The sequence below is a fragment of the Nicotiana tomentosiformis genome, chromosome 3 (assembly GCF_000390325.3).
Source record: "Nicotiana tomentosiformis chromosome 3, ASM39032v3, whole genome shotgun sequence".
In the NCBI taxonomy this organism is placed as follows: Eukaryota; Viridiplantae; Streptophyta; class Magnoliopsida; order Solanales; family Solanaceae; genus Nicotiana; species Nicotiana tomentosiformis.
This window is the reverse complement of record NC_090814.1, coordinates 48,074,875-48,101,876: the sequence shown is the minus strand read 5'-3', so window position 1 is coordinate 48,101,876 and position 27,002 is coordinate 48,074,875. Positions and strand designations below refer to the sequence as shown.

At 42.3% G+C, this 27,002-nt stretch overlaps 3 protein-coding genes across 3 annotated transcripts; 1 reads left to right on the top strand and 2 right to left on the bottom strand.

Annotated features, from left to right (window-relative positions):
* Nucleotides 1–1,045: 1,045 nt before the first annotated feature.
* LOC138907771 (uncharacterized) lies at nt 1,046–1,727 on the bottom strand. The gene is made up of 2 exons (XM_070198381.1): nt 1,610–1,727; nt 1,046–1,557 (listed from the first exon to the last, which is right to left on the bottom strand). The coding sequence occupies exons 1-2, from the start codon at nt 1,725–1,727 to the stop codon at nt 1,046–1,048; spliced, it is 630 nt and encodes a 209-aa protein (XP_070054482.1).
* A 2,216-nt stretch (nt 1,728–3,943) lies between these two features.
* On the bottom strand, nt 3,944–4,423 carry LOC138907770 (uncharacterized). The gene has a single exon (XM_070198379.1). It carries the CDS (start codon nt 4,421–4,423, stop codon nt 3,944–3,946), a length of 480 nt encoding a protein of 159 aa, XP_070054480.1.
* Nucleotides 4,424–23,990: 19,567 nt separating this feature from the next.
* Nucleotides 23,991–24,608, top strand: LOC138907769 (uncharacterized). Its single transcript, XM_070198378.1, has one exon. The coding sequence runs from the start codon at nt 23,991–23,993 to the stop codon at nt 24,606–24,608; it is 618 nt and encodes a 205-aa protein (XP_070054479.1).
* Nucleotides 24,609–27,002: the final 2,394 nt, after the last annotated feature.

Genomic DNA, 27,002 nt, shown 5'->3' with positions numbered 1-27,002 from the left:
ATTGATTTTTCCGGAACCAACCCATTAACGTGAGGGTTTTTATAAGAGAGGGCCCTCTTATGTTTACAGTGCTCTTGAAGAGGACGTCTCATGTTCATTATGGTACTAACATTTGAAGTACTTGTTTAACTTTCAAATGACAAAATCAACTCATCATTCAGACAAGAAATAAGATAAAAGCAAAAGGATTTCATTTTATTCCTTCTATTTTCAGAAATTACATAAGCATTTTGCTATGCAAAAAAGAAATTGCCATTACTTGTGGTTTATCTTGCACTACTTGTTTCTACGGGGCTGGTTGCGCAGTCCCCGGTCCCGATGACGCATTTTGTTTCCGAATTTTTGTTTTCGGTTGATGTGGCAGTCATTTTTGACGTATCCTCGTATCATTCCCCCCAGTATTTGAATATGAAGAATGCGAATTGGAACACTGAAAGTCTTGTATCTTCGAAAGACCCACTAATGAATTGCTAGGTAATCCTTCACTCAACAACATATCTTGTTTCCCCTTAGGAATCCATGCTATCAAGCGAAAGAATACCTAACAGTCCTCTGGTGGTTTGTGCCCGTGAACGGTCGGGTAACCTCAATTCGATAGCAAACTTAACTTCCCAGTGGGAATTTGCTATCAAATCAAAGATTACCTAATCGTCCCCGAGTGGAAGCTTGTTCGTTTGCCTTGCTATCAAAGGTCTTATTGTTGTTGTCTTCGTAGTATGCTTTCTGTCGCTTCCTTGTTAAAAACCTTGCCAAAAAACCCAATTGGGACAAAAACTGAACGAAGGGAAAAAGAGTGCAACACATACTTTCTGTTTGAGAGTCATTCATCAGCAATAATATCTTTTGAGGTGTGCCACGTTCTAGTTGCTGGGAAATTTATCCCCATCCTGATTCTCCAACTCGTATGAACCTTTCCTAGTGACAGCTAAAATCCGGTAGGGACCTTCCGACGTTGGACCTAGCTTTCCCGCGTATTTTGTGTTACTTTCCTTGGAACCAAGTCTCTTACTTTGAAAAAACGGAAATTGGCTCTTCGATTGTAATATCACTCCAACCTCTGCTTTTGAGTTGCCATTCTTACATGCGCCAATTCCCTATGTCCCTCGAGCAGTTTCAAGTTGATTAGCATTGCTTCGTCGTTCGATTCTTCATTTGTCTGAGAATATCTCAAAGTGGGTTCTCCCACTTCAACTGGGATTAGGGCTTCAGCACCGTAAATGAGGGAAAAAGGAGTTTCTCCTGTACTTGATTTGGATGTTGTTCGGTAGGCCCATCCGGGCAACTCTTCGGGCCAATTGCCTTTCGCTGCTTCTAACCTTTTTTTGAGGTTTTGAATGATCACTTTGTTTGTTGACTCCGCTTGACCGTTTGCGCTCAGATGATAAGGCAAGGATGTGATTCTCTTTATTTTCAAGGCTTCAAGGAACGTTGTAACTTTTTCACCGTTAAACTGTGGCCCATTATCGCATGCTATCTTTTTTGGTATTCCGAACCTGCAAATTATATTTTCCCACAAGAAACCGACCACTTTGTGTTCTCTGATATTTTGATAAGAACCTGCTTCCACCCATTTAGAAAAATAATCAATCAAAATTAAAAGAAATCTTACCTTTCCTGGAGCCGGTGGCAGCGGTCCAGCGATGTCCATCCCCCATTTCATTAATGGTCACGGGGACAGAACCGAATGTAAGGGTTCTGCTGGTTGATGTACTAGTGATGCCTAGCATTGGTACTTATCACATTTTCGTATGAAATCTTTGGTGTCTTGTTCCATGCGAGGCCAGTAATATCCTACCCGTACGAATTTCAGCACCAAAGACTTTGCGCCTGAGTGATTCCAGCATATCCCTTTATGGATTTCTCTCATGACATAGTCAGCTTCTGACGCTCCTAAACATCGAGCCAGCGGGCCTTGGAAAGACTTTCTATACAATTGGCCTTTCCTGAAGCTAAAACATGCATCTTTGGTGCGTAACGCCCGTGATGCTTTGGGATCACCGGTCAACTTTCCGTGCTCGAGGTAGTTGATTATATCACCGGTCAACTTTACCACGTATTATTTCATACGTTCTTCTTTGGTATTAAAGATCCCGTAAACCTGATTTACCACTAGTTGTAAGTCGCATTTGATTTCGATAACCTTAGAATCAAGTCCCCGGTCCAATTCGAGCCCTGCAATCAAAGCTTCATACTCTGCTTCATCGTTAGTTAAAGGAATCGTGCTGATGGCTTGCCTTAAGGTTTCCCCCAAAGGCATGATTAAAACTATTCCGAGCCCAGACCCTTTTACGTTCGAGGCTCTGTCCATAAATAAGGTCCAAACCCCTGATGTCAATTCCGACACCATTACTTCCTCCTTGGCTGCCAGAGGCAGCATTCTTGGACTAAAATCGGCCACGAAGTCAGCCAAGACTTGTGACTTAATTGCAGTCCTCAGTTTATATTCTATGTCGAATTCACTCATTTCGATAGCCCATTTGGCCAATCTACCCAAGAGCTCGGGTTTATGAAGGATGTTCCGCAAAGGGAAAGTACTCACCACATCTATTGGGCGGCATTGAAAATAGGGCCTCAGCTTCCGAGCGGCGACTACGAGAGCTAAGGCCAGTTTTTCCAAATGTGGGTAGCGAGTTTATGCTCCCGTTAAAATTTTGCTGACGTAATAAATAGGAAACTGCGTGCCTTCATCTTCCCGGACCAAAATCACACTTACCACAACTTCTAAAACCGCGAGGTAGACTAGCAATGTTTTGCCTTCTTTTGGTTTCGAGAGCAATGGAGGGCTTGATAAGTACTTCTTCAGGTCCCTCAAAGCCTAATGGCACTCCGGCGTCCATTCGAAATTGTTCTTCATTTTGAGCAATGTAAAGAAGCGATGACACTTCTCTGACGACCGGGAAATGAGTCTTTGGACTTCCTTCACATTTGATAATTGATCCGGGATATCGTCTATGGACTTGATTTGTTCGGGGTTTACTTCAATTCCCCTTTGTGAGACCAGAAACCCTAGGAAATTATCGAAGCTGACCCCGAACGCGCACTTTTCGGGGTTAAGTTTCATGTTATGCTTCCACAGGATGTCGAATGTTTCTTGCAAATGCTTAAGGTGGTCACCTACATTCAAACACTTAACAAGCATATCGTTTATATAAACTTCCATGGTCTTTCCTATTTTCTTTTCAAACATCTTATTTACGAGTCGCTGACAAGTAGCTCCGGCGTCTTTCAACCCGAAAGGCATTACATTGTAATAATATGTACCGAAATTTGTTATAAATGAAGTCTTTTCATGATCTTCGGGGTTTATCTTAATTTGGTTGTACCCCGAATAAGCATCAAGGAAACTCATCAGTTTATGCCCAGCCATGGCATCAATCATTTGATCGATATTTGGTAGTGGAAACGAATCTTTTGGGCATGCATTATTAAGATCGTTATAGTATACACACATACAAAGTTTATTGTTCTTCTTAGGAACTACTACTACATTGGCTAGCCAGTATGGATATATTACCTCTCTAATCGAATTGATTTTAAGCAAGCTGGTTACCTATTCTTTGACAAATTTATTCCTGGCCTCTGCAATAGGGCGCTTCTCCTGTCGTACCGATGGTACGTTGGGATCCAAACTCATCTTGTGCATGACTATTTCTGTCGGGATACCTATCATATCCTCGTACGACCATTCAAAACAATCAGCGTTAATTTTAAGGAATTCAATAAAATCAGACCTAAGCTCGGGGCGTAGTCATGTTCCCAAGTGAAACTTTCTTTCTAAGAATTCTTCGAACAATGCCACTTGCTCTAGTTCCTTCTGCGTGGATTTTGTTGCATCCATCTCTTATGGAGCTTGGAAATATCTTGGCACATGATACTGTTCTAATGACTCTACCTCTGGAATAACCTCTTCTAACTCGGGAATATGCGTCGGTTCCTATAATTGCTATGTTGTGCGCTCCTTCCCTTTGCTATTGGAAACTGAGATTGCATTAATCTCCCTTGCTGCCGGTTGGTCACCTCTTATCTGCTTGATTCCTTCGGGAATTGGAAACTTCATCAATTGGTGATATGTCGAAGGTACGAATTTCATCTCGTGTAGCCATGGCCTTCCCAAGATAATGTTGTATCCCATATCACAATCCACTACTTCGAAGAGAGTTATTTTCATTACTCCTTCAGCATTCGTGAGCAGCAGGATCTCTCCCCGGGTCGTCACGCTCGCAAGGTTGAATCCAGTGAGGAGTTTTGTTACCAGAATAATGCTTCCGGTGAGTTTATCTTGTTCCAATACTCTCCATTGTATGATATTAGCCGAACTTCCTGGATCCACTAGAACACGCTTAATTTTAAAATCTAACGCATTTAAAGAGATTACCAGTGCGTCATTGTGTGGTAACAATAATCCATCTGCATCTTCCTCCATGAAAGTGATATCGTCCTCCCGGAGTATTTTGCTGTGAGTTATCGATACTTTAGTCTTATTTGCCCCCGAAAAGGTGACCCCATTAATTTCCTTCCCCTCCAAAGATCATGTTGATCGTCTGGCGTGGGGCTTCTTCTCCTGCTTTCGAAGATTCTGTGTTGTCTCTGTTGCGACCATAATTGTTCTTAGCTCGATCACTCAAGAATTCTCGGAGATGACCATTCTTCAATAGCGTTGCTACCTCCTCCCGAAGATGTCGGCAGTCCCCTGTCCGGTGATCGTTCGTTCCATGGTATTCGCATCATAAATTGGGATCCCTCTAGATAGAATCGGACCTCATAGGTCTCGGGAATCATGCTTCTTTAATGTTTCTCATGGCTGACACTAGTTCCATTACTCTGATGTTAAAGTTATATTCTGACAACCTGGGGTAAGAAAGGTCTCGAGGCCCCGACGTTATTTTATCTTGAAGTGATCTATTGTTTCGACCACGATCAGTCCTTCCGTCAGTAGTGAACTTATTTGTTGCTCAGAAATTTCTGCCACGACCTTCGGTACGCTCGTATGGCAAAAACTGACCCCTCGAAGTCCGCCTATCCGCGTCGTAGTCATCCTTTGATTTTTCTCTATTTTTCTCCCGTCCTTTGGCTGATGATGTAGAACCGACCTGGTCATCTTCGATCCTTATCTTTGACTCGTACTGGTTGCGAACATATGCCCAGGTTGTTGCTTGAAACTCAAGTAGACTTTCCTTCAGCTTCCGGGAAGCGTCTGAACTTCTTGGATTCAATCCTTTGGTGAATGCTTCAGCTTCCCATTCATCCGGGATGGCCGGGAGAAACATTCTTTCTTTCTGGAATCGGGTAACAAACGCTCGTAACCAAATTCCGATTTTCCTTGTGCAATTCTGAATATGTCAGCCTTCCGGGCTTGCACCTTTCTGGCCCCGGTGTGAGATTTAATGAAAACATCCGCGAGCATCTCAAAGGAATCTATGGAATGCTCGGGCAGTAATGAATACCACGTTAGGGCTCCCCTCGTTAGAGTTTCGCCGAATTTCTTTAGCTATACAGATTCAGTTTTATGAGGATCTAGATCATTTCCTTTCACCGTCGTTGTGTAGGTGGTAATATGTTCCTATGGGTCTGAAGTTCCATCATACTTTGGAACTTCAGGCATTTTGAAACACTTCAATATTAGTTCTCGTGCCTCACTTGGCTTGTACGGTAATTGAACATACTTCTTTGAGTTTGGGCCTTTCAATACTGGTGATGCACCCGAGATTTGATCCATGCGGGCATTTCCCTCATGAACCGTAAAAGCTCATCTTTGAATGAATCGTTCTCATTATTAAGACCTGATCTGCTCCCCCCAGCACCATCAGAGCCAACTTCACCCGTGGGAGTGCTGTTATCGTCTCTCTATGTTGTTTGGTCTGCAGGAACAACCGGAGGAATCAAATCGCGCCTGTTTGCATTATTCGAAGCACCTGATAGTGCCTGCTTTAGTTCCGTCATAACCTGATCATGCCGTGTGAGATGGCCTAGAATGATTGCATGTTGCTCTTGCAGGGTCCTCACAGCATTCGCTACTTGCTCCTCGTCAGCATCATTGAAAGTTCTATGCCGAACCTGTCGAGGGTACCGTCTGTCATGCACTAGCGTGGCGTCATTCCCCTCATTAAGGAGGTCACTAATTGAGTCCTCGAAATGAGGTTGATCCCCTCGAATTTCAGAGTTGTGTGCATTGTTAACAGTGTTATCTGCCTTTTTTGCGATTTTTTCTAAGACAAAATAGTCAAAACACGTTAGTAAAAAAGGTAAGTATCAATATAATTGTACGGTTGTATAGGCCCCACGGTGGGCACCAAACTGTTTATCCATAAAACGATACAGTTGAAATTTATACGTGATTTCTAGAAAAATAAACTAATTTGATCCTAAAATAATATAACAATCAAAGAAATACACAATACTTAGCCTTAGAATGCAGATGAAATAGCAAAGATGGTGATTTCGTGAACACAGTTTTCGAACACAGTAATGATGAGATCAGAAAATAAGAAAGTAAAATTGTATAAAGCTTTGTATAGAATATAGTATATGTTCTTGCCAGAAAATTCGTATCCTTTACAGTGGTAACTGAGCTCACTATTTATAGCTATGCTTAGGGAAAAAGGTCCTAGGATCATGCCCTCCTTTAGTGCCAATTATAAGGGTCATTGATGAAGATTTAACGTTGAGCGTAAATGCCAAATTATTTATAACGGACCGTCGCCCCTAATGCTGTAGAATATTTCTTAGTAAATACTACCGGGCGCAGAGCATTTAATACACTTTTATGAACGTTATCCATTTCGGTGATAAGCGCAGTGGCTGCGTTCGGTCCTCAACTATTTCATCTTGGATTCCACGTGTCCTCATTTTATTCAGCCACGTGTCATATCATATTTTTCCCTATACACAGGTTCATTCAATACAAAAAAGAAAATACGAAAAGTATCAGTCATATGCAAGGTATACAATGGAGTTATGGGAAGAAATATTTACAATGAATGTTGTGTGTAAAATTCAAAGATCTGCCGAGATATTGCAAGACTCAAGAATTGGAATTATAAATGGATGAATAGGGAGAGAATCAACTGGGAAAAGAATCAAGAGCAATGCAACAAGATTATTTAAAATATTCGAGAAAGGAAAGAGATCTACTAGTGATCACTTCCACAATTCATATTGGAATAGTGAAGGGTGAGAATGAATTCCACTACTAGACTTTACATGTTTGAAGACCCCATTAATTATGTCTTTAGCATAAAATGAAGGCAAGGTACGAAGGAAGATATCACAAGCTGCTAGGATATTTTGAATTTGCAAAGAACCAAAATGGAAGGAAAAGTCTTGACAGATCTAGCGCACATGAAAGAGGAGCAAAGCTTGGAAAGGAAAGAAAGAAAATACGTAATACATAGATTGAAATATTTGGAGCCGGATTGATACTGCACAAAGGAAACACAAATTGCACCAACTTGCTAAACGATTCTCTTAAGAATCAAAGCTCATTTAGCTACGATCAAAAGGGTTCGGATTCATGAAGAAACGAAAGAAGCTATTTATGGAATGAAAAACTAAATCATTCCATAAAAGAAGAAACAACAGGAATATCTAGAAGGTTAAAAAGGAAGGAGCAACTCAAAAAGGAAAGAATATTTGTAACAGAATATTTCATGGATTGGCAGAAGAAGTTGTTCGGAATTGACTATGATGGAATATGATATCCGAAATAAAAGTTTCAGACAAAAATTAATCATTGAGGTTATTCGAATAAAGAAATAAAAAAAGACTATCGGCATTGGAGCTTGAAATTTAAATGTCACCTTTCAAAAGGAAAGCATTTTTGACAGAAGATGTAGCAACGACCCGACCGGAATTTTTTGTGTATTTGCACCCCATTTTCCCTTTTGATGCTTCATACATGTGTGTTTATAATTTTATGACCTACGAGATTGGATGGTTTTGTTCCGGGAAGATTTCAGGTTGATTTAGACCCTATGATTCTTGGCTTCAAAGCCTAAATTTGTTATGTTGATAATGGTTGAAGTTTATGAAAATGACCCCGTAACGGTGATTTTATGGCTCTGACAACTTTGTATTGTGATTTTGGACTTGGGTGTATGCCCGAAATCGAATTCAAATATCCGTAGGTTGATTTGTGTTATTTTGGTGAAAATTAAAAATTTGAAGTCTAGAAGTTTGACCACAGGTTGACTTTTGGGACTTAGAATAGGTCTGTTACGCTATTTAGAACTTGTATCCAAAATTTGGTACGTTTGGAGTTGATTTGATAGGATTCAGACGTTTAGTTGCAATTCTAAAAGTTGTTGAACTTTACTTTGAAATTCATGTGTAATGGTATCTAATTCATAGCTCTAAATGTTATTTTTGTATTTTGATCACGCAAGCGAGTTCGTATGATGTTTTCAGACTTGTGTGAATGTTTGGTTTGGAGCACCGGTGGCTCGGATGAGTTTCAGACGTGATTAAGAATGGTTTAAATTGCAAATAAAATTTACTGGTGTGTTGGTGTTCTGTTATCGCTATTGCGAGCACCAGACTCGCAATTTCGAAGGTGACAGGGAGTGGTCTGATGTCGCAATTGCGACTTACCCTTTCGCAATTGCGAAGTCAGCAGGCCTGAGGCTTGAGTCGCATTTGCGACCACTTGGTCACTTTTGTGAGGGTGTCCAGCTTCGCAATTGGGAAGCCTTTGTCGCAATTACGACATTTGTTGAGGCTGTCAGGGTTCACAAATGCGATCCCTGGTCCGCGATTGTGAGGGTTCTCAAATGCGAACCCTGTGTCGCAAATGCGACATTTACAACTGGACATAAGGGCTGGAAAGTCGGGTTTTAGTCTCATTTCTCATATTTTTGAACCCTAGACTTGGTAGGAGGCGATTTGGAGAGGGACTTTTCATCTAAAAATATTAGGTAAGTGATTCTAATCAATTCCCAACTATATTTCATTAATATATCTTAGATTAAACATCAAATTCAATTGAATCAAACTGAAAATTTGTGAAATTTTGCCAAGTTTTGAGAGTCAATTTGAACTCGAATTTGAAAACTAATCTAATATATGGACTCGTGAGGTTATGGGTAGTTGAAATATACCCTTGGACCCGGGTTTTGACCGGGCAAGCCTTGGGTTAACCTTTTGGAAATTTTGTAAAGATCAAAGCTTTATCTATTGTAATTGTTTTTTCTTGTATTGTTTGATGATATTAAGTCAATTTTGGTTAGATTTAAGCCATAAGGAGGCAAATTTAGGGGACAAGCTATTTTCGAGGGTTGAGTTGGCCTAGTTGAGGTAAGTATCTTGCCTACTTTTATGTGGGGGAACTACCCCTTAGGAATTGGTTTGTTTGTGCTAATTGTATTATGTGAAAGCCGTGTACGTAAGGTGACGAGTGGGTACACAGGGTATATTTTGTATTTTACTGGTTTAGGCAATTTAGACTCTTTTCATAATTTTAATTGAATTATCTTAACATGATATATCTTTCATTGTTAAACCACCCTTTCATGTGCTAATATACCCTTACATGCTTTATTTGACATTGTTAATACTTGATTCACCTCTTACTTGCTAATTTGCTCTTATATACTTTAATTGAAGTTATTGCCTTCCTTGTGTTTTGATACATTTTTAAATTGTTAAACTACTTGTAATTGAAATTGTTATTTCGTGAAATATCTTATTGTTGAGTTATTGGTGTTGAAGTTGAGAAATGTCATTATCACATTAAGACGAAGTTGTTAATTGTTGAGATATCCTTCTTGTTGAGCAATTCACTTTTATTTTGTTATTGTTGAGATTCTTGTATGCATTGGGGTTGAGCCATGGGCTATTTGTTGTGGAAATATTGATATTATTGATTCTTTTTGCAAGTTGTGGCATATGAGCACTTGTGGTACGGGTTGTGATTATGTTGTGATTAATACGCATGGGGTGGTATAAGTCTTGGGGTTAACATGCATGCGGTGAGATAAGGTGAGATTCATACACGTGTTGCTAGTAGGGGAACTACTTGAAGCCACACGATGTGATAATGTGGTCTAAAACGCGGGTAGCAATTTCGAAAAAAATAATTTTTAAAACTAAATGTAAGGCTCCCACAATAATATAAGTAAAGATTGTGATTGAAAATGTAAAAAAAGTGAATACGAGGCGGTACCTCGGTTGTGATTCTTGTTGTGCATTTCATATTGAAACGAGTTATTGATTGAAAAATTCTTGTTACTTTTATTCTTCCTTGTCTTATCAGTTTTTGTCCGTATTTGACCATTGTTGTTCTCATTATTTGCTTCCTTCTTATTAATTTTATGCTTACAATTTTGTCATTTGTCTACGTTATTAACCTACTTCGTTATCATTTATTTCTCCGCTTTCCATTACTTCTCGTTATTATATTTTTGCTCTGTTATTCATGTCCTAGTAGATGTATTGACATGGACTCATCACTACTCTACCAGGGTTAGGCTTGATACTTACTGGGTACCGTTGTGGTGTACTCATACTACGCCTCTGCACATCTTTTGTACATATCCAGGTACGTCTGTCCGTGATGGACATTAGTGCTTGATTTGTAGCTATTTTTTGGAGACTTCAAGGTATACCTGCTCGGCGGCCGCAGGCCTCCGAGTCACTTTCAGTTAACATTTTAGTATTGTTGTTTGTTTTATTAGACAGTGTTGTAGTAGGTGTTTTGGAACATTCTATAGAGCTTATGACTCAGTCTCACCGGGTTTTGAGAGTATTGTAGCTGTGATTCAATTTTTGAGATATTTATGAGACTTATTAGTTTATATCATGTTTCTAGCCTTTATTTCTGCCATATTCTCTCATTTTTTAGACTTACCTAGTTTTAGAGACTAGGTAACATCACGATATCATAAGGAGGAAAATTGGGATCGTGACAAGTTTGTATTAGAGCGCTAGATTCATAGGTGTTATGAGTCATACGCGGATTTAGTAGAGTCTTATGGATAGGTACGGAGATGTATGTACTTATCTTTGATAAGTACAGAACTATTAGAAAAATTTCCACTTCTTTGATTACTTATAGTGCGAATTGGTTGACTTCAAAATCTTAATCTTTGACTTTATATTCTCTCACATATGGTGAGGACATGCATTGCTGGATCTGATGATCAGACACCCACGCCCCTTGCTAGAGCTGCGAGAGGCGGGGTCCGGGGTAGAGGCCAAGGAGGGGCACATGATGCAGCTAGAGCACCTGCCCGAACTGCGATTTAGGAGCCATCAGTAGCTCTGGTTGAGGGACAAGCACCCGAGGCACCTGTTATCACCCCTGCACTTCAATAGACCCTAGCACAGTTCCTGAGCATGTTGGGTACTTTTGCTCAGGCGGGGTTAATTCCACTTGCACCAGCCACATCTTAGGCTGGGGAGGAGCTCAGACTCCCACGGCCCATACTCCAGAGCAGCGAGTCCATGTCGATCAAGTCCCAGAGGTTATGCCAGCGCAACCTATTGTTCGGCTCAGCCCGAGGTTAGGGCAATGTCATGTGAGGAGGAACATCTTAGACTTGAGAGATTCAGGAAGTATCATACTCCTACTTACAGTGGCCTAGCTTCAGAGGATGCATAGAAATTTCTAGAGAAGGGCCATTGTATTCTCCGCACCATGGGTGTTGTGGAGATGAGTGAAGTGGAGACGAGCGGAGTTGCTTTTACTACATTCCAACTGTCATGAGTAGTGTATCAATGGTGGCGGGTTTCTGAGGAGGGTAGCCCAGCCGATGCAGCTTCACTTACATGGACTTAGTTTTCAGAGATGTTCTTGAGAGAGTATGTTCCCCAGACCCTTCGGGATGTATGGCGCGCAGAGTTTGAGCAGCTGCGCCAGGGTACTATGATAGTATCAGAGTATGCTATCAGATTCAGTGAGTTTTCCAGACATACATCTGCCTTGGTTTCTACAGTCAGAGAGCGAGTCCGTCGATTCATCGAGGGGCTCAACTATGACATTAGATTCAGCATGACTCGAGAGATGGAGACAGATACTCCGTACTAGCAGGTGGTAGAGATCACACGGAGATTGGAGGGTATGCAGGGCCATGAGAGTGAGGAAAGGGAGGCCAGGAGGCCTCGGGATTCTGGAGGATATAGTGGTGCCTGCGCCCCAACTGTAGCCTGTCATGGTTGAGGCTATGTGAGTCTTCTAGTGCATTCATCACTTCCAGCTTCTAGTGGTACTCCAGCTATCTCGAGATCCCAGGTTGCCCACTTTGCTCAGTCACTTTTTAGTGCACCTCCTGCACGGGGTGCATTTAGTGGTTAGTCCAGCCGACTAGGTACGAGCCAATTTCAGCATCCACATCAACCGACAGCTTGCTTTGAGTGTGGTGACACGAGACATATGGTGAGAGACTATCCCAGACTTAGGAGGGGTGCACCTCCACAGACTACTCAGGCTCCACGGATTTAGCCAGTTCCACAGACTTCACAGGCCATGGTTGCTGCCCTAGTTGCCTCTCCACCTGCACATCCGGCTAAGGGTAGGGTCAGGCATGTAGACGCCACCTAAAGGGGGAGGTCAGGCCAGATTCTATGCTTTTCCTGGCAGGACAGAGGCGGTCGCATCAGACACAATTATCATAGGTATGGTTTCGATTTGTCATAGGGATGCATCAGTCTTATTTGATCCAGGATCCACTTATTCATATGTGTCATCTTACATTGCTCCGTATTTGGATATATCTCGTGATTCTTTGAGTTCTCCTATTTATGTGTCCACGCATGTGGGAGATTCTATTGTTGTGGACCAGGTGTACCGGTCTTGTTTAATTGCTATTGGTGGTTCTGAGACCAAAGTTGACCTATTTTTTGCTCAGTATGGTAGACTTTGATGTTATCTTATGTATGGACTGGTTGTCACCCTCTCATGCTATTCTGGATTGTCATGCCAAGACTATGACACTGGCTATGCCAGGTTTGCCGCGATTAGAGTGGAAGGGTCCATTGGACTATGTTCCTAGCAGGGTTGTGTCCTTTCTGAAGGCCCAGCAGATGGTTGAGAAGGGGTGTGATGCATATCTAGCCTTTGTGAGAGATGTCAGTGCTGACACTCCTACCGTTGAGTTAGTTCCAATAGTGAGGGATTTCCCAAATGTATTTCCAACAAATATTTTAGGCATGCTGCCTGATAGAGATATCGACTTCGGTATTGACTTATTGTCGGGCACTTAGACCATTTCTATCCCACCCTACCGTATGGCACCAGCAGAGTTGAAGGAGCAGTTACAAGAGTTGCTTGATAAAGGTTTTATTTGGCCTAGTATTTCACCGTGGGGGTGCTCCGGTTCTATTTGTAAAGAAGAAGGATAGTTCTATACGCATGTGTATTGATTATCGGCAGTTGAACCAGGTTATAATGAAGAACATGTACCCATTGCCACTCATTAATGACTTATTTGATCAGTTAAAGGGCACCAAAGTGTTCTCGAAGATTGATTTACGGTCAGGGTATCATCAGCTGAAGATTCGGGATCTGGATATTCCAAAGACTGCCTTCAGGACTCGGTATGGTCACTATGAGTTCCTTGTGATGTTATTTGGGCTGACCAATGACCCAACAGCTTCTATGCACCTGATGAACAGTGTATTCCTGCCATATATCGACTCAATCGTCATTGTGTTTATTGACGACGTCTTGGTCTATTCCCGCAATCAGGAGGATTATAAGCAACATCTGAAGATTGTGCTCCAGTCCTTGAGAGAGACGAAGTTATATGCAAAATTCTCAAAGTGTGAATTCTGGCTTGATTCAGTGGTATTTTTGGGTCATGTGGTGTCGAGTGATGGGATCAAGGTAAATCCGAAGAAGATTGAAGCAGTTCAGAGTTGGCCCAGACCGTCTTCAGCTACTAAGATTTGGAGTTTTCTTAGTTTGGCCGGATATAAGGGTTTCTCATCATTTGCTGCACTTATGACTAGATTGACCCAGAAGGGTACTCCGTTTAGATGGTCCGAGGAGTGTGAGGCGAGATTCCAAAAGCTCAAGATTGCTTTAACTACAGCCCCGGTGTTAGTGTTGCCTTTGAGTTTGGGGTCTTACACTATATATTATGATGCATCACGTGTTGGACTTGGCATGGTGTTGATGCAAGATGGTAGGGTGATTGCTTACGCATCATAGAAGCTGAAGGTTCATGAGAAGAATTATTCGATACAAGACTTGGAATAGGCAGCTATTGTTCATGTATTGAAGATTTGGACTAATTATCTGTACGGCGTCCCTTGTGAGGTCTACACCGACCACTGGAGTCTCTAGCATTTGTTCAAACAGAATGATCTTAACTTGCGGCAGTGGAGATGGTTAGAGTTGCTGAAATACTATGATATCACTATTTTGTATCATCCCGAGAAGGCCAACTTGGTGGATGATGCCTTGAGTTAAAAGGCAGAGAGCATGGGTAGTTTGGTATATCTAGCAGCACCTGAGAGGCCACTAGCCATGGATGTTCAGAACTTGGCCAATCAATTTTTTAGATTGGATGTTTCGGAGCCCAGTTGAGTTCTTGCTTGCGTGGTTTCTCGATCTGCTTTATATGATCGCATCAGAGAGCGTCAGTATGATGACCCCCATTTGCTTGTTCTTAAGGACACGGTACATCACTGTGATGCCAAGGAGGTTACTATTGGAGATAATGGGGTGTTGCAGATATAGGGCCAGTTATGTGTGCCCAATGTGGATGAGTTGTGTGAGTTGATTCTTGAGGAGGCCCACAGTTCGTGGTACTCCATTCATTTGAGTGCCGCTAAGATGTATCAGGATTTGAGGCAGCACTATTGGTAGAGGAGAATGAAGAAAGATATAGTGGAGTATGTGGCTCGATGCCTAAATTGTCAGCAAGTGAAGTATGAGCATCAGAGGTCGGGCGGTTTGCTCTAGAGACTTGAGATTCCCGAGTGGAAATGGGAGCATGTTACAATGGACTTTGTTGTTGGGCTCCCACGGACTTTCAAGAAATTTGATGTTGTTTGTGTGATTATGGACAGGTTGACCAAGTTCGCTCATTTTATTCCGGTGGTGACCACCTATTCTTCAGAGTAGCTGGCCTAGATCTATATACGCGAGATTGTTTAACTTCATGGCGTGCCAGTATCTATTATCTCTGATTGAGGCACGCAGTTTACATCACACTTCTGGAGAGCCGTGCAACATGAGCTAGGTACACGGGTTGAGTTGAGTATAATATTTTACCCCCAGACGGACGGGCAGTCCGACTGCACCATTCAAATATTAGAAGATATGCTTCGTGCCTGTGTTATGGATTTCGGGGTTTCTTGGGATTAATTTTTGCCGCTTTCAGAGTTCATCTACAACAACAGCTACCAATCGAGTATTCAGATGGCTCCGTATGAGGTCGTATATGGGAGACAATATCGTTCTCCAGTTGGTTGGTCTGAGCCGAGTGAGGCTAGATTATTGGGCATATATTTGGTTCAAGATTCCTTGGAGAAGCTCAAGTTGATCCAGGATCGACTTCGTACACCTCAGTCTAGACAGAAGAGTTATGCCGATCGGTGAGTTCATGATGTTGCATTCATGGTTGGAGAGAGGGTTTTTTGCTTCGGGTTTTACCCATGAAGAGTGTAATGAGGTTCGGGAAGAAGGCAAGTTGAGCCCTACGTATATCGGTCCTTTTGAGATCCTTGAGAGAGTGGGGGAGGTGACCTACAAGCTTGCATTGCCACCTAGCTTATCTGCAATTTATCCTGTGTTCTATGTTTCTATTCTCCGGAAGTATTATGTGATCTGTCTCATATTTTAGACTTCAGATCAGTCCAACTGGACAAGTTCTTGACTTATATTGAGGAACCAGTGGCTATCTTGGACAGACAGGTCCGGAAGTTAAGATCAAAGAAGATTGCTTCGGTGAAGGTTCAATGGACAGGTCATCCGGTCGAGGAGGTGACCTGGGAGACCAAGAACGACATGCGGAGTCGTTATCCTCACCTTTTCATCACTTCATGTATGTCTTTATGCATGTTCGAGGACGAACACTTATTTAAAGAGGGGGAGAATGTAACGATCCGACCAGTCATTTTGTATATTTGCGCCATGTTTCCCCTTTTGATGCTTCACACATGTATGGTTCTAGTTTTATAATTTACGGCGTTGGATGGTTTTGTTCTGGGAAAATTTTGGGTTGATTTAGATCCTTTGATTCTTGTCTTAGAAGTCTAAGTTGTTTATGTTGACTAATTTTTGACTTTTGTGAAAACGACCCCGGAAAGGTGTTGTTATGGGTCCGATAGCTTCATATCATGATTTTAGACTTGGGCGCATGCCCGGAATCGCAATTGTGACATTTGTTGAGGTTGTCATGGTTCGCAAATGCGACCCCTGGTCCACAATTGCGAGGGTTCGCAAATACGAACCCTGGGTCACAAATGCGACATCTTCAGCTAGACATAAGGACTGAAAATTTGAGATTTAGTCTCATTTCTCACATTTTAGAACCCTAGACTCGGTTGGAGGCGATTTGGAAAGGGAATTTGCATCTACAAATATTAGGTAAGTGATTCTAATCAATTTTCAACAATATTTCGTTAATATATCTTAGACTAAACATCAGATTCATGTGAATCAAAATGAAAATTTGTGAAATTTTGCCTAAGTTTTGGAAAATGAGAATTTAAGTTTTGAGAGTCGATTTGAACTTGGATTTGAAAACTAATCTAATATATGGACTCGTGGGGTTATGCGTAGTCGGAATCTACCCTTGGACCCAGATTTTGACCGCGAGCCCGGGGTTAACTTTTATTGACTCTTTGGGAATTTTGTAAAGATCAAAGCTTTATATATTGTAGTTATTGTTCCTTGCATTCTTTGATGATATTAAGTCAATTTTGGTTAAATTTGAGCCGTGAGGAGGTAAACTTTAGGGGAAAGGCTATTTTCGAGGGTTGAGTTGGCCTAATTGAGGTACGTATCTTGCCTAACTTTGTGTGGGGGAACTACCCCTTAGGAATGGGTTTGTTTTTGCTAATTGGGTTATGTGAGAGCCGTGTACGTAAGGTGACGAGTGGGTACACGGACTATATTTGGTATTTGACCGGTTTAGGCTATTTAGACTCTTTTCATGCTTTTAATTGAATTGTCTTAACATGTTATATCTTTCATTGTTAATCCACCCTTTCATATTCTAATCTATCCTTACATGTTTTATTTGACATTGTTAACACTTGTCTTACCTCTTACTTGCTAATTTGTTCTTATATGCTTTAGTTGAAGTTATTGCCTTCCTTGTGTTTTATTACATCTTTAAATAGTTGAATTACTTGTAATTGAATTTTTCATTTCATGAAATATCTTATCGTTGAGTTATTGGTGTTGAAGTTGAGAAATGTCATTATCACATTGAGGTGAAGTTGTTAATTATTGAGATATCTTTCTTGTTGAGCTATTCACTTTTATTTTGTTATTGTTGAGATTCTTGTACGCATTGTGGTTGAGCCATGGGCTATTTATTGTGAAAATATTGATATTGTTGATTCTTTTGACAAGTTGTGGCATATGGGCACTTGTGGTGCGAGTTGTAACTATGTTGTGATATTGATACGCATACAATGGTATAAGGCTTGGGGTTGATACGCGTGCAATGAGATTGCAACGACCCGGCCGGTCATTTTATGAGTTGTAGCATTGTTCCTCCATTTACTACTCCTTTTGTGCTTTATAGCTGTTATGTGACTTACTAAGGTAGTTGGTTCGGGTCTGGAGAAATTTCAGAATGAATTGAGACACTTAGTATCAAAGTTGGAAGCTTAAGTTGAAAAGGTTGACTGGATGTTGACTTATGTATAAACGACTCCAGAATGGAGTTTCAATGGTTATGTTAGCTCCGTCGGGTGATTTTAGACTTAGGAGCGTGTCCAGATTGTGATTTGGAGGTCCGTAGTTGAATTAGGCTTGAAATGGCGACAGTTGGAAATTTGAAAGTTTGACCGAGAGTGGACTTTATGGTAACCAGGCTCGGATTGGAGTTCCGGGAGTTGGGGTAGGTCCGTGGTATCATTTGTGACTTGTGTGCAAAATTTGGGGTCAATCGGGCGTGACTTGATTGATTTCGGCGTCGTTTATAGAAGTTGGAATTCCTTAGTTTCAATAGGCTTGAATTGGGGTGCGATTCGTGTTTTTGATGTTGTTTGAGGTAATTTGGGGGCTCGACTAAGTTCGTATCATGTTTTAGGACTTTTTGGTATAATTGGTTGAGGTCTCGGGTGCCTCGGGTTAATTTTGGATGGTTAACGGATCGAAAATGGGACTTAGTGCACTGCTGAAGTTGGAGTCTGCTGGTGTAATTGCACCTGCGAAGCATTGATTGCAAGTGCGAACTAGGAAGCGCAGAAGCGGGGGTTGGACTGCGGACTGTGGAGCGCAGATGTGGAAGGAATTTCACAAATGCAGACTCGCACCTGCGCGTGAAGGATCACAAAAGTGGAAAAGGATTGAGGAGGTTAGTCCGCAGAAGCAGAGATTTTGACCGCAGAAGCGGTTGGTCGGCTTAGTGGTTTTCGCAGATGCGGATGATGGACCACAAAAGTGGTGCCACAGAAGAGGCTAAATTGGCCGCCGAAGCGAGAATGCTGGGCAGATTATTTAAAACGAGGGTTCTGAGATTTTCACAATTTTTAACATTTCAAGCTTGGGATTTGGCGAATCTTGAGAGGATTTTCGGGGGATTTCTTGAGGTAAGTCACTTAGGAAACTGTCAATCCCCGACCTCGGGGAGCGCAACCGGTGCTCAACAGAGTTACCCCGGTCGAGCAAGCCTGCACAGTGCCGTCTACCCAACTCACCCACAAATAGAGAGACGAATGCATTTCATTAACTAGTCAGTAAGAAATCTTGTGAACAACACCATTTCATTTCCATTAATTACGTCCTTAACAAATGTTCAAAACAGTACATTGTATAATCATAGTTAACGTGGGACAGATGATACAGTTACAACATTTTTAGTTTAAATTTGCAAAAACAGACACAACCCACACTATGTCAACGGAGCCTCTAACAGGAAGAAAAGAGTGCTATGACAGTGCCTGCAACAAGGCCCCGGCTATACCTCAAAATGCTATGTTCAAAGGATAGAAGATATAGAACCCCGAAATGAAGTGGGGCTCACCAAATCAGCTGAGGAGAGGGTGTGCTTCTATCACTGATCAATACCACCTGCTATGGAACCACCTGCATCCATTAAAGATGCAGCGCCCAAGGGACGTTAGTACATATGGAATAGTACTAGTAAGTAAAACTAAACACCCTCTCAATGGAACGAGCAACAAAAAACGAAGAATAAAATATCACATCAATAAGAGACTCAAACAGTATCAAAGTGTCACATTAAGGGAAACATAAATTTCAAGTAGGTTTCGGTAATTTAAGTTGGGAGATCTTTAGCAACGATATACCACCATGTTTTAGCACGGAGTCCGATCTCAGCCCGACCGGCTAAGCCATCTCACCCTGAGACATACACTCACAATACCACCTTATGCGTGGAATGGCATCCAATCTCAGCCCGATCGGCTTAGCCGTCTCACCACAATGCCGTGTGGGTCGACATTACATCACATCAAGCTAGCAATAATCGCATCCCATTTAAGGGTAAAACATCTCAACACACAAATCCCATCTCATATAAGGGGAAACAGTCTCATCACATTAACACGGGGATTTACCCCTCAATCACTCCTACACCGGCACGTGTAGTTTCGGGATTAGGTTGTTCCGACCTACCCTTTCTCGGTGGCTAATCGATACTCCCAAAGCATTTGTTATTAAAAGTATTTACCACTCAATTCAGATTCTTTTACATGTCATTCAATTTATTGACATCATTGGCCATAACGCAATATCATTCTTGGCACATTGGTCGTACTTCATAATTCAAGCTCACTATTCCATTTTCAATCACTATCATGGATAATCAACAACAAGGCCTTTCAAATTAAGACTTTAAACACATACTTGAGCAAATTAGGGTCTTAGGCACATATGATCTCTTATACAATTTGATGTGATCACTTTCATTTGGACTTGACTTAAAGTCACAATATTTTAATATATACTCATACTTCAAATACTCTCCCGAAGAATAGCACAATATAATAAGAACATTCCGGAACACATGTGAACATGTTCATATATATACATCATCCGACGTCAAGCTTTTTCAGAAAAGTCAATTCATAATGGCCAACTCGGGACTTACAAGATCATCATGGGAATTCAATTCTAAGAGAGAAGTTTAGCCAACATACCTTCCCTCGAGCCCTTTTAATTTACTAAAATGTTCCAGAGATCCAAGTCACTTCGATCTATTTAGAGATATTTCAAAATTGAACACAAATTAGGAAGGAGTTCATAATTCTAGCTCACTTGAGCATTTTATCAAATAATAGGTGTGTATTCAGGTTCCAAGTTCCTCCTATGGTGGATTCTATCATCCCACTACCCAAAGCTTACCCAAAAGAGCTCAACAATCTTTTCACTACCCTAGATGATGCATGCATGTAAAATAAACAACTCCCATACCCCAAAATTTACTTGGCTTATTACCTATTTTTAGTTAAAATCACAAAATTGAGGGCTATGGAGTAAAAACTTACCTCTAGGATGAAGACCTAGTGAATTCTTCTTACAATTTCTTCAACTTTAAGCAAGAATTGATGGATGATGGGCTTAGAAATTCCCCCTCTCAATCTTTGGAACTCCCTCACTCTAGAATATATGTTTTTGCTTCAGAAGTGGTCCATTACTCTAATATATCAAAATAAGGTCGGGTAAACAAAATTAGAAAAAAAGGAACCCCGTCACAGATCTGCAGTCGCATATGCGACCACATAATGCTTCTGCGGTCCGCAAAATGGGCCGCAAAATGGTCCTCCAGAACTGGGCAACTCTGCCCCACTCTGCGGCCATTATGCGGTCTACAGATCTGTTCTGCGGTCGCATAATGCGCCGCAGAATCTCCCTCCGAAAAATTTTCATGTTGGTTCCGCAGTCGATGTGCGGCCCACGAAATGGTTTTGCGATCGCATAGTGACCACACAATATCATCCAAACTTTGCCCAATTTTCTGCTTGATTCTGCGGCTATTCTGCGGCCCGCAGACTAATTCTGCGACCGCATAGTGGACTGCAGAAATGTCTTTTTCTGCCAAAATATTTTCCTTTACTCCCCAGTGCACTGTCCAACCCAAAAAGTTCGTACAATCTCCACATTCGTCAACACATAGCCTACTTCAGCACCACAAAATCCCGGGGTTTAGGTAAAATATTTACGGGGCCTCATATCCTCCCCCACTTAGGATCATTCGTCCTCGAATGAGGGTCAGAATCTGTCATTAGCATCCAATGTGGCTCAATTGTGACTTCACATACCAGCAGTTTCAAATTTTGGCTAACTTCCTAAATTTCCAAAAATTTTGCCAGAGTCTCCTCTGTAACTGAGCCTAACCACCTGTCAAAGAATCCCAGAAATCACTCCTAATAATATATACATAATCCGATGATGCAATATAACATAAAACAACACCAACCGTGGTCTTATAAGCAATATATTACCAGAAAAGGAACACCTTCAACATCAACGGTACCAATGATACATAAGTCATAAAAGGTAACTCTTAGCATTTTCATAGAACACAACTTTATAAATACATGGCTATTCAAACAAATAAGGATACTTCTTCTTCATTTCTTCATCGGCCTCCCATGTGGCCTATTTAACTTGTTGATTCCGCCATAGTACTTTCACGAAGGCAATCTCTTTGTTCCTCAACTCTCGGACTTTCCTATCAAGGATGGCAACTGGAATTTCTTCATAAGTCAATTCTTCATTAACCTCAATGGTCTCAACTGGAGTAATAAGCGACGGATCTCCAACCACCTACTCAATTTCCCTTTTTTACCAAATCGCATTACACCCTTCATAGGGGAAACCTTCAGGAACACCTAATCATCTTCTTTGAACTCCAAATCTATGCGATGCACATCTAAATAGGACTTTTGACGACTCTGAGCAGTTTTCAACCGCTCCTTAATGATCTTAACATTTTCCATAGCCTGATGTAATTGGTCTAGCCCTATATAAAGCCTCGAACGGCGCCATCTAAATGCTAGCATGATAGCTGTTATTGTAGGCAAATTCTTTGAGCGGCAAATGATCATCCCAGCTACCTTTAAAGTCAAGAACACAAGCGCGTAACATATCCTTAAGCATCTGAATAGTCCGCTCTGCCTTCTCGTCGGTCTGTGGATGGAAGGCTGGACTAAGATTCATCTGAGTACCCAAACCTTTCTGAAATGTCTTCCAAAAATTAGCTGTGAACTGTGCCCCTCAATCTGAGATAATAGAAACTGCAGTGCCATGCAACCTGACTATTTCCTTGATGTACAACTGGGCATATTGTTCCGCTGTGTCTATAGCCTTAATCGATAAGAAGTGTGCTGATTTCGTGAGTTGATCAACAATCACCCAAATCGAGTCGAATTTGCGAGAAGTGCAAGGTAGCCCTACCACAAAGTCCATGTTAATCATTTCCCACTTCCACATTGGAATTTCTATGTTCTGTGCAAACCCACCGGGCCTTTGGTGTTCGGCCTTCACTTTCTGACAATTTGGACATCTCGCCACATAGTCTGCTACATTCATCTTCATATCGTTCTACCAATAGACTTCCCTAAGATCATGATACATCTTTGTAGAGCCCAGGTGCATGGAATACCTAGCAGTATGAGCCTCGGTCATGATTCTTTCTCGGAGATCATCCACATTTGGAACACATAGTCGCCCTTGGTACTTTAGTGTACCATCATTCATGCCAAGAGAAAAGGCTATGGTCTTATGTTTTTGAATCCCCTCCTTCAATTGTACCAACAATAGATCGTTGAATTGCTTCTCCTTGACTTCCCCCATAAGTGAAGATTCAGCCCTATTTTGCATTATCACCCCTCCCTCAGTAGAGTCCGCAAGACAAACTCCCAAACTAGCCAACCGATGAACCTCCTTGGCCAACGACCTTTGATATGCCTCCAAGTGAGCCAAATTTCCTATAGATTTCCGGCTAAGAGCATCCGCTACAACATTAGCCTTCCCCTGATGATATAGGATGTCGATGTCATAATCCTTGAGTAACTCAAACCATCTTCTCTGCCTCAGATTCAATTCCTTCTGTTTGAAAATATATTGAAGGCTCTTATGGTCCATGAATATATCCACATAGACCCCATAAAAATAATGACGCCAAATCTTCAATGCATATGCCACCGCCGCAAGCTCTAATGACACCACGGACCTACCTCATAGCCTACTTCGGCACCACAAAATCCCGGATTTTAGGTAAACTATTTACGGGGCCTCACAGAAACTTCACATTCTTGTATTCTTGTCTTACGAATTTGTTGATTTCGGTAACTGAACTTATGTTATTCTATTCTCTCACAGATAGTGAGGACACGTGCTACCGGTCAGGACGGACAACCACCAATACCACCGGGTAGGGCCACGAGGGGTCGAGGTCACGGTAGGGGCTACGATAGGGGAAGAGGTGCAGCTCTTACAACAGCTAGAGCAGTGCCTGTAGATCCACCAATTGCTCCAGATCAGGAGCAGGTACCAGATACAGTTGAGCCAGTAGGGCCAGCTCAGGCACCAGCTGTGCCCATTGTGATTCCAGGCCTTCAGGAAGCTTTGGCTTAGATTTTGACTGTGTGCACCAGCCTTGCTCATGCGGTCTCTATTCCGGCCGCAGCAACCACTTCTTAAGCTGGGAGAGGTACTCAGGCTCCCACTGCCCGTACTCCAGAGCAGGTGATGCAGGGACTTCAGACGCCAGGGGTACTACCAGCCCAGCCGGTTGCAGCTTCTTAGGCCCAGGTGGTCCCCGTTATGAGTGATGATGAGCAGATGAGACTAGAGAGATTTGGGAGGCTTCAGCCTTCATTAATTAGCGAGGCTGAGTCAGAGGATGACCAGAGCTTCTTGGATAAGTTCCAACAGATTCTTCGCATGGCGGGTATTCTGGAGACCAGTAGGGTCTCATTCACTACTTTTCTGGTTACTGTGGGAGGCTTCTGAGAGGCGCAGGCCAGTTGGTGCAGCACCACTTACATGGCATGAGTTCTCCGTTCTCTTCTTGGAGAAGTTCATACCGCAGTCTCGCAGAGAGGAGCTGCGCAGGCAGTTTGAGCAGCTATGTCAGGACGGCATGTCTGTGATGCAGTACGAGATGAGGTTTTCAAAGTTGGCTCGTCATGTAGTTTGGTTGGTCCCCACTGATAGGGAGAGGATTATGAGGTTCATTGATGGCCTCACATATCAGCTGGGGTTGCGCATGACTAGGGAGAGGGTATCTAGTGTTACTTTCGACGAGGTGGTCGATATTGCTCGGCAGATAGAGATGGTCCGTAATCAAGAGCATGGTGAGCGGGAGGCCAAGAGGCCTCGTGGATTGGGTGGTTTCAGCGATGTTCCTTCTAGGGGTCAATTCTACCACAACAGGGGACATCCTTATAGGCACACCCAGATGGCTCGTCCAGTTTACTGTGGTGCATCATCCAGCCATGGTTCATACAATACTCATTAGGGTCAGTCATCTCTCAGTGCCCTTCCATATGAGATTTCGTCTCGTGCTCCATCAGTTCAGGGTTCATCTGTACCAGGTCCTTCTGATAATTATTCTGGCTCTTGGGGTCCGCCTCAGTACTCATGCCATTTGCACGGAGAGGTTGTTTTGAGTGTGGAGATTTGGGTCACATATAGAGACATTATCCCCGCCTTTCGGGGGGTCTAGTGCAGCAGAGGAGTCAGGTTGTGACTCCCGCACAAGTTACTTCACCACCCGTCCAGCCAGCTCGGGGTGGAGCCTAGGCAGTTAGAGGTCTCCCTAGAGGGGGAGGCCGATCAGGTAGCGGTCAGGCCCGATTCTATGCTATTCTTGCCAGACCAGATGTTGTTGCTTCAGATGCAGTGATCAGATGTATTGTCTCAGTATTCCACAGGGATGCTTCTGTATTATTTAACCCTGGTTCCACTTATTCATATTTATCAAAGTATTTTTCTCATTATCTGGATATGTCCCGTGACTCCTTAGTTTCTTCTATTCATGTATCTATGCTAGAGGGTGATACTATTATTGTGGACTGTGTATATCGATCGTGTGTAGTGACTATTGGGGGGGATTGGAGACTAGAGTTGATCTCTTATTGCTTAGTATGGTTGATTTCGACGTAATCTTGGGTATGGATTGATTGTCTGCATATCATGCTGTTTTGGATTGTTACGCTAAGACTGTGACATTGGCGATGCCGGGGTTGCCAAGGATCGAGTGGAGAGGTTCTCTAGACTATGTTCCCAGCAGAGTGATTTCATATTTGAAGGCCCAAAGGATGGTTGGGAAGGGTTGTTTATCTTATTTGGCCTTTGTGAGGGATGTTGGTGCTGATACTCCTACTATTAGTTCTGTTCCAGTGGTGCGAGATTTTCTGGATGTGTTTCTTGTAGACCTGGCGGGCATGCCTCCCGACAGGGATATTGATTTTGGTATTGACTTAGTGCCGTGAACTCAGCCCATTTCTATTCCTCTATATCGTATGTTACCAGCTGAGTTGAAGGAATTGAAAAGGCAGCTTCAGGAATATCTTGATAAGGGGTTTATTAGACCTAGTATGTCGCCTTGGGGTGCACCGGTTCTGTTTATGAAGAAGAAGGATGGTACTATGAGCATGTGCATCGATTATAAATAGTTGAACAAAGTTACAATCAAGAAAAAGTATCCTTTGTCGCGTATTGATGATTTATTTGACAAGCTTTAGGGAGCGAGGGTGTTCTCCAAGATTGATTTGAGGTCTGGGTATCACCAGTTGAAGATTCGGGAGTCGGATATTCTAAAGACTGCGTTCAGGACCCGTTATGGTCATTATGAGTTCCTTGTGATGTCTTTTGGGCTGACCAACGCCCCAGCAGCATTCATGCATCTGATGAACAGTGTATTCCAGCCTTATCTCGACTCGTTTGTCATAGTATACATTGATGATATCCTGGTGTACTCTTATAGCCAGGAGGAGCATTGTCAGTATTTGAGGATTGTGTTGCAGCGATTAGGGGATGAAAAGCTTTATGCCAAGTTCTCCAAGTGTGAGTTTTGGCTTAGTTCAGTGGCGTTCTTGGGGCACGTGGTGTCTAGTGAGGGGATTCAGGTGGACCCAAAGAAAATAGAGGCGATTCAGAGTTGGCCCAGACCATCCTCAGCTACAGAGATTCGGAGCTTTCTCGGCTTGGCCGGTTATTATCGTCGCTTCGTGGAGGATTTCTCATCTATTGCATCGCCCTTGACCAAATTGACCCAAAAGGGTGCTCCTTTCAAGTGGTCGGATGAGTGTGAGGAGAGCTTTCAAAAGCTCAAGACTGCCTTGACCACAGCTCTAGTTCTAGTATTGCCTTCAGCTTCAGGCTCTTATACAGTTTATTGTGATGCTTCTCAGATCGGTATTGGGTATATCTTGATGCATGAGGGTAGAGTAATTGCTTATGCTTCGCGCCAGTTGAATCCCCATGAGAAGATCTACCATATTCATGATTTGAAGTTAGCTACCATCGTTCATGCATTGATGATTTGGAGGCACTATATCTATGGTGTGTCTTGTGAGGTATTTACATATCATCGGAATCTCCATCATTTGTTCAAACAAAAGGATCTAAATTTGAGGCAGCGGAGATGGTTGGAGCTGTTAAAGGACTATGATATTATCATTCTGTATTATCCCGGGAAGGCCAATGTGGTAGCCGATGCCTTGAGTGGGAAGGCGGTGAGTATGTGTAGCCTTACATTCATTTCTGTTGGCGAGAGACCGCTTGTAGTTGATGTTCAGGCCTTGGCCAACCAGTTCGTGAGATTAGATGTTTCGGAGCCCAGCCGGGTTCTAGCTTGTGTGGTTTATCGGTCTTCCTTGAATGATCGCATCAGAGAGCGCCAGTATGA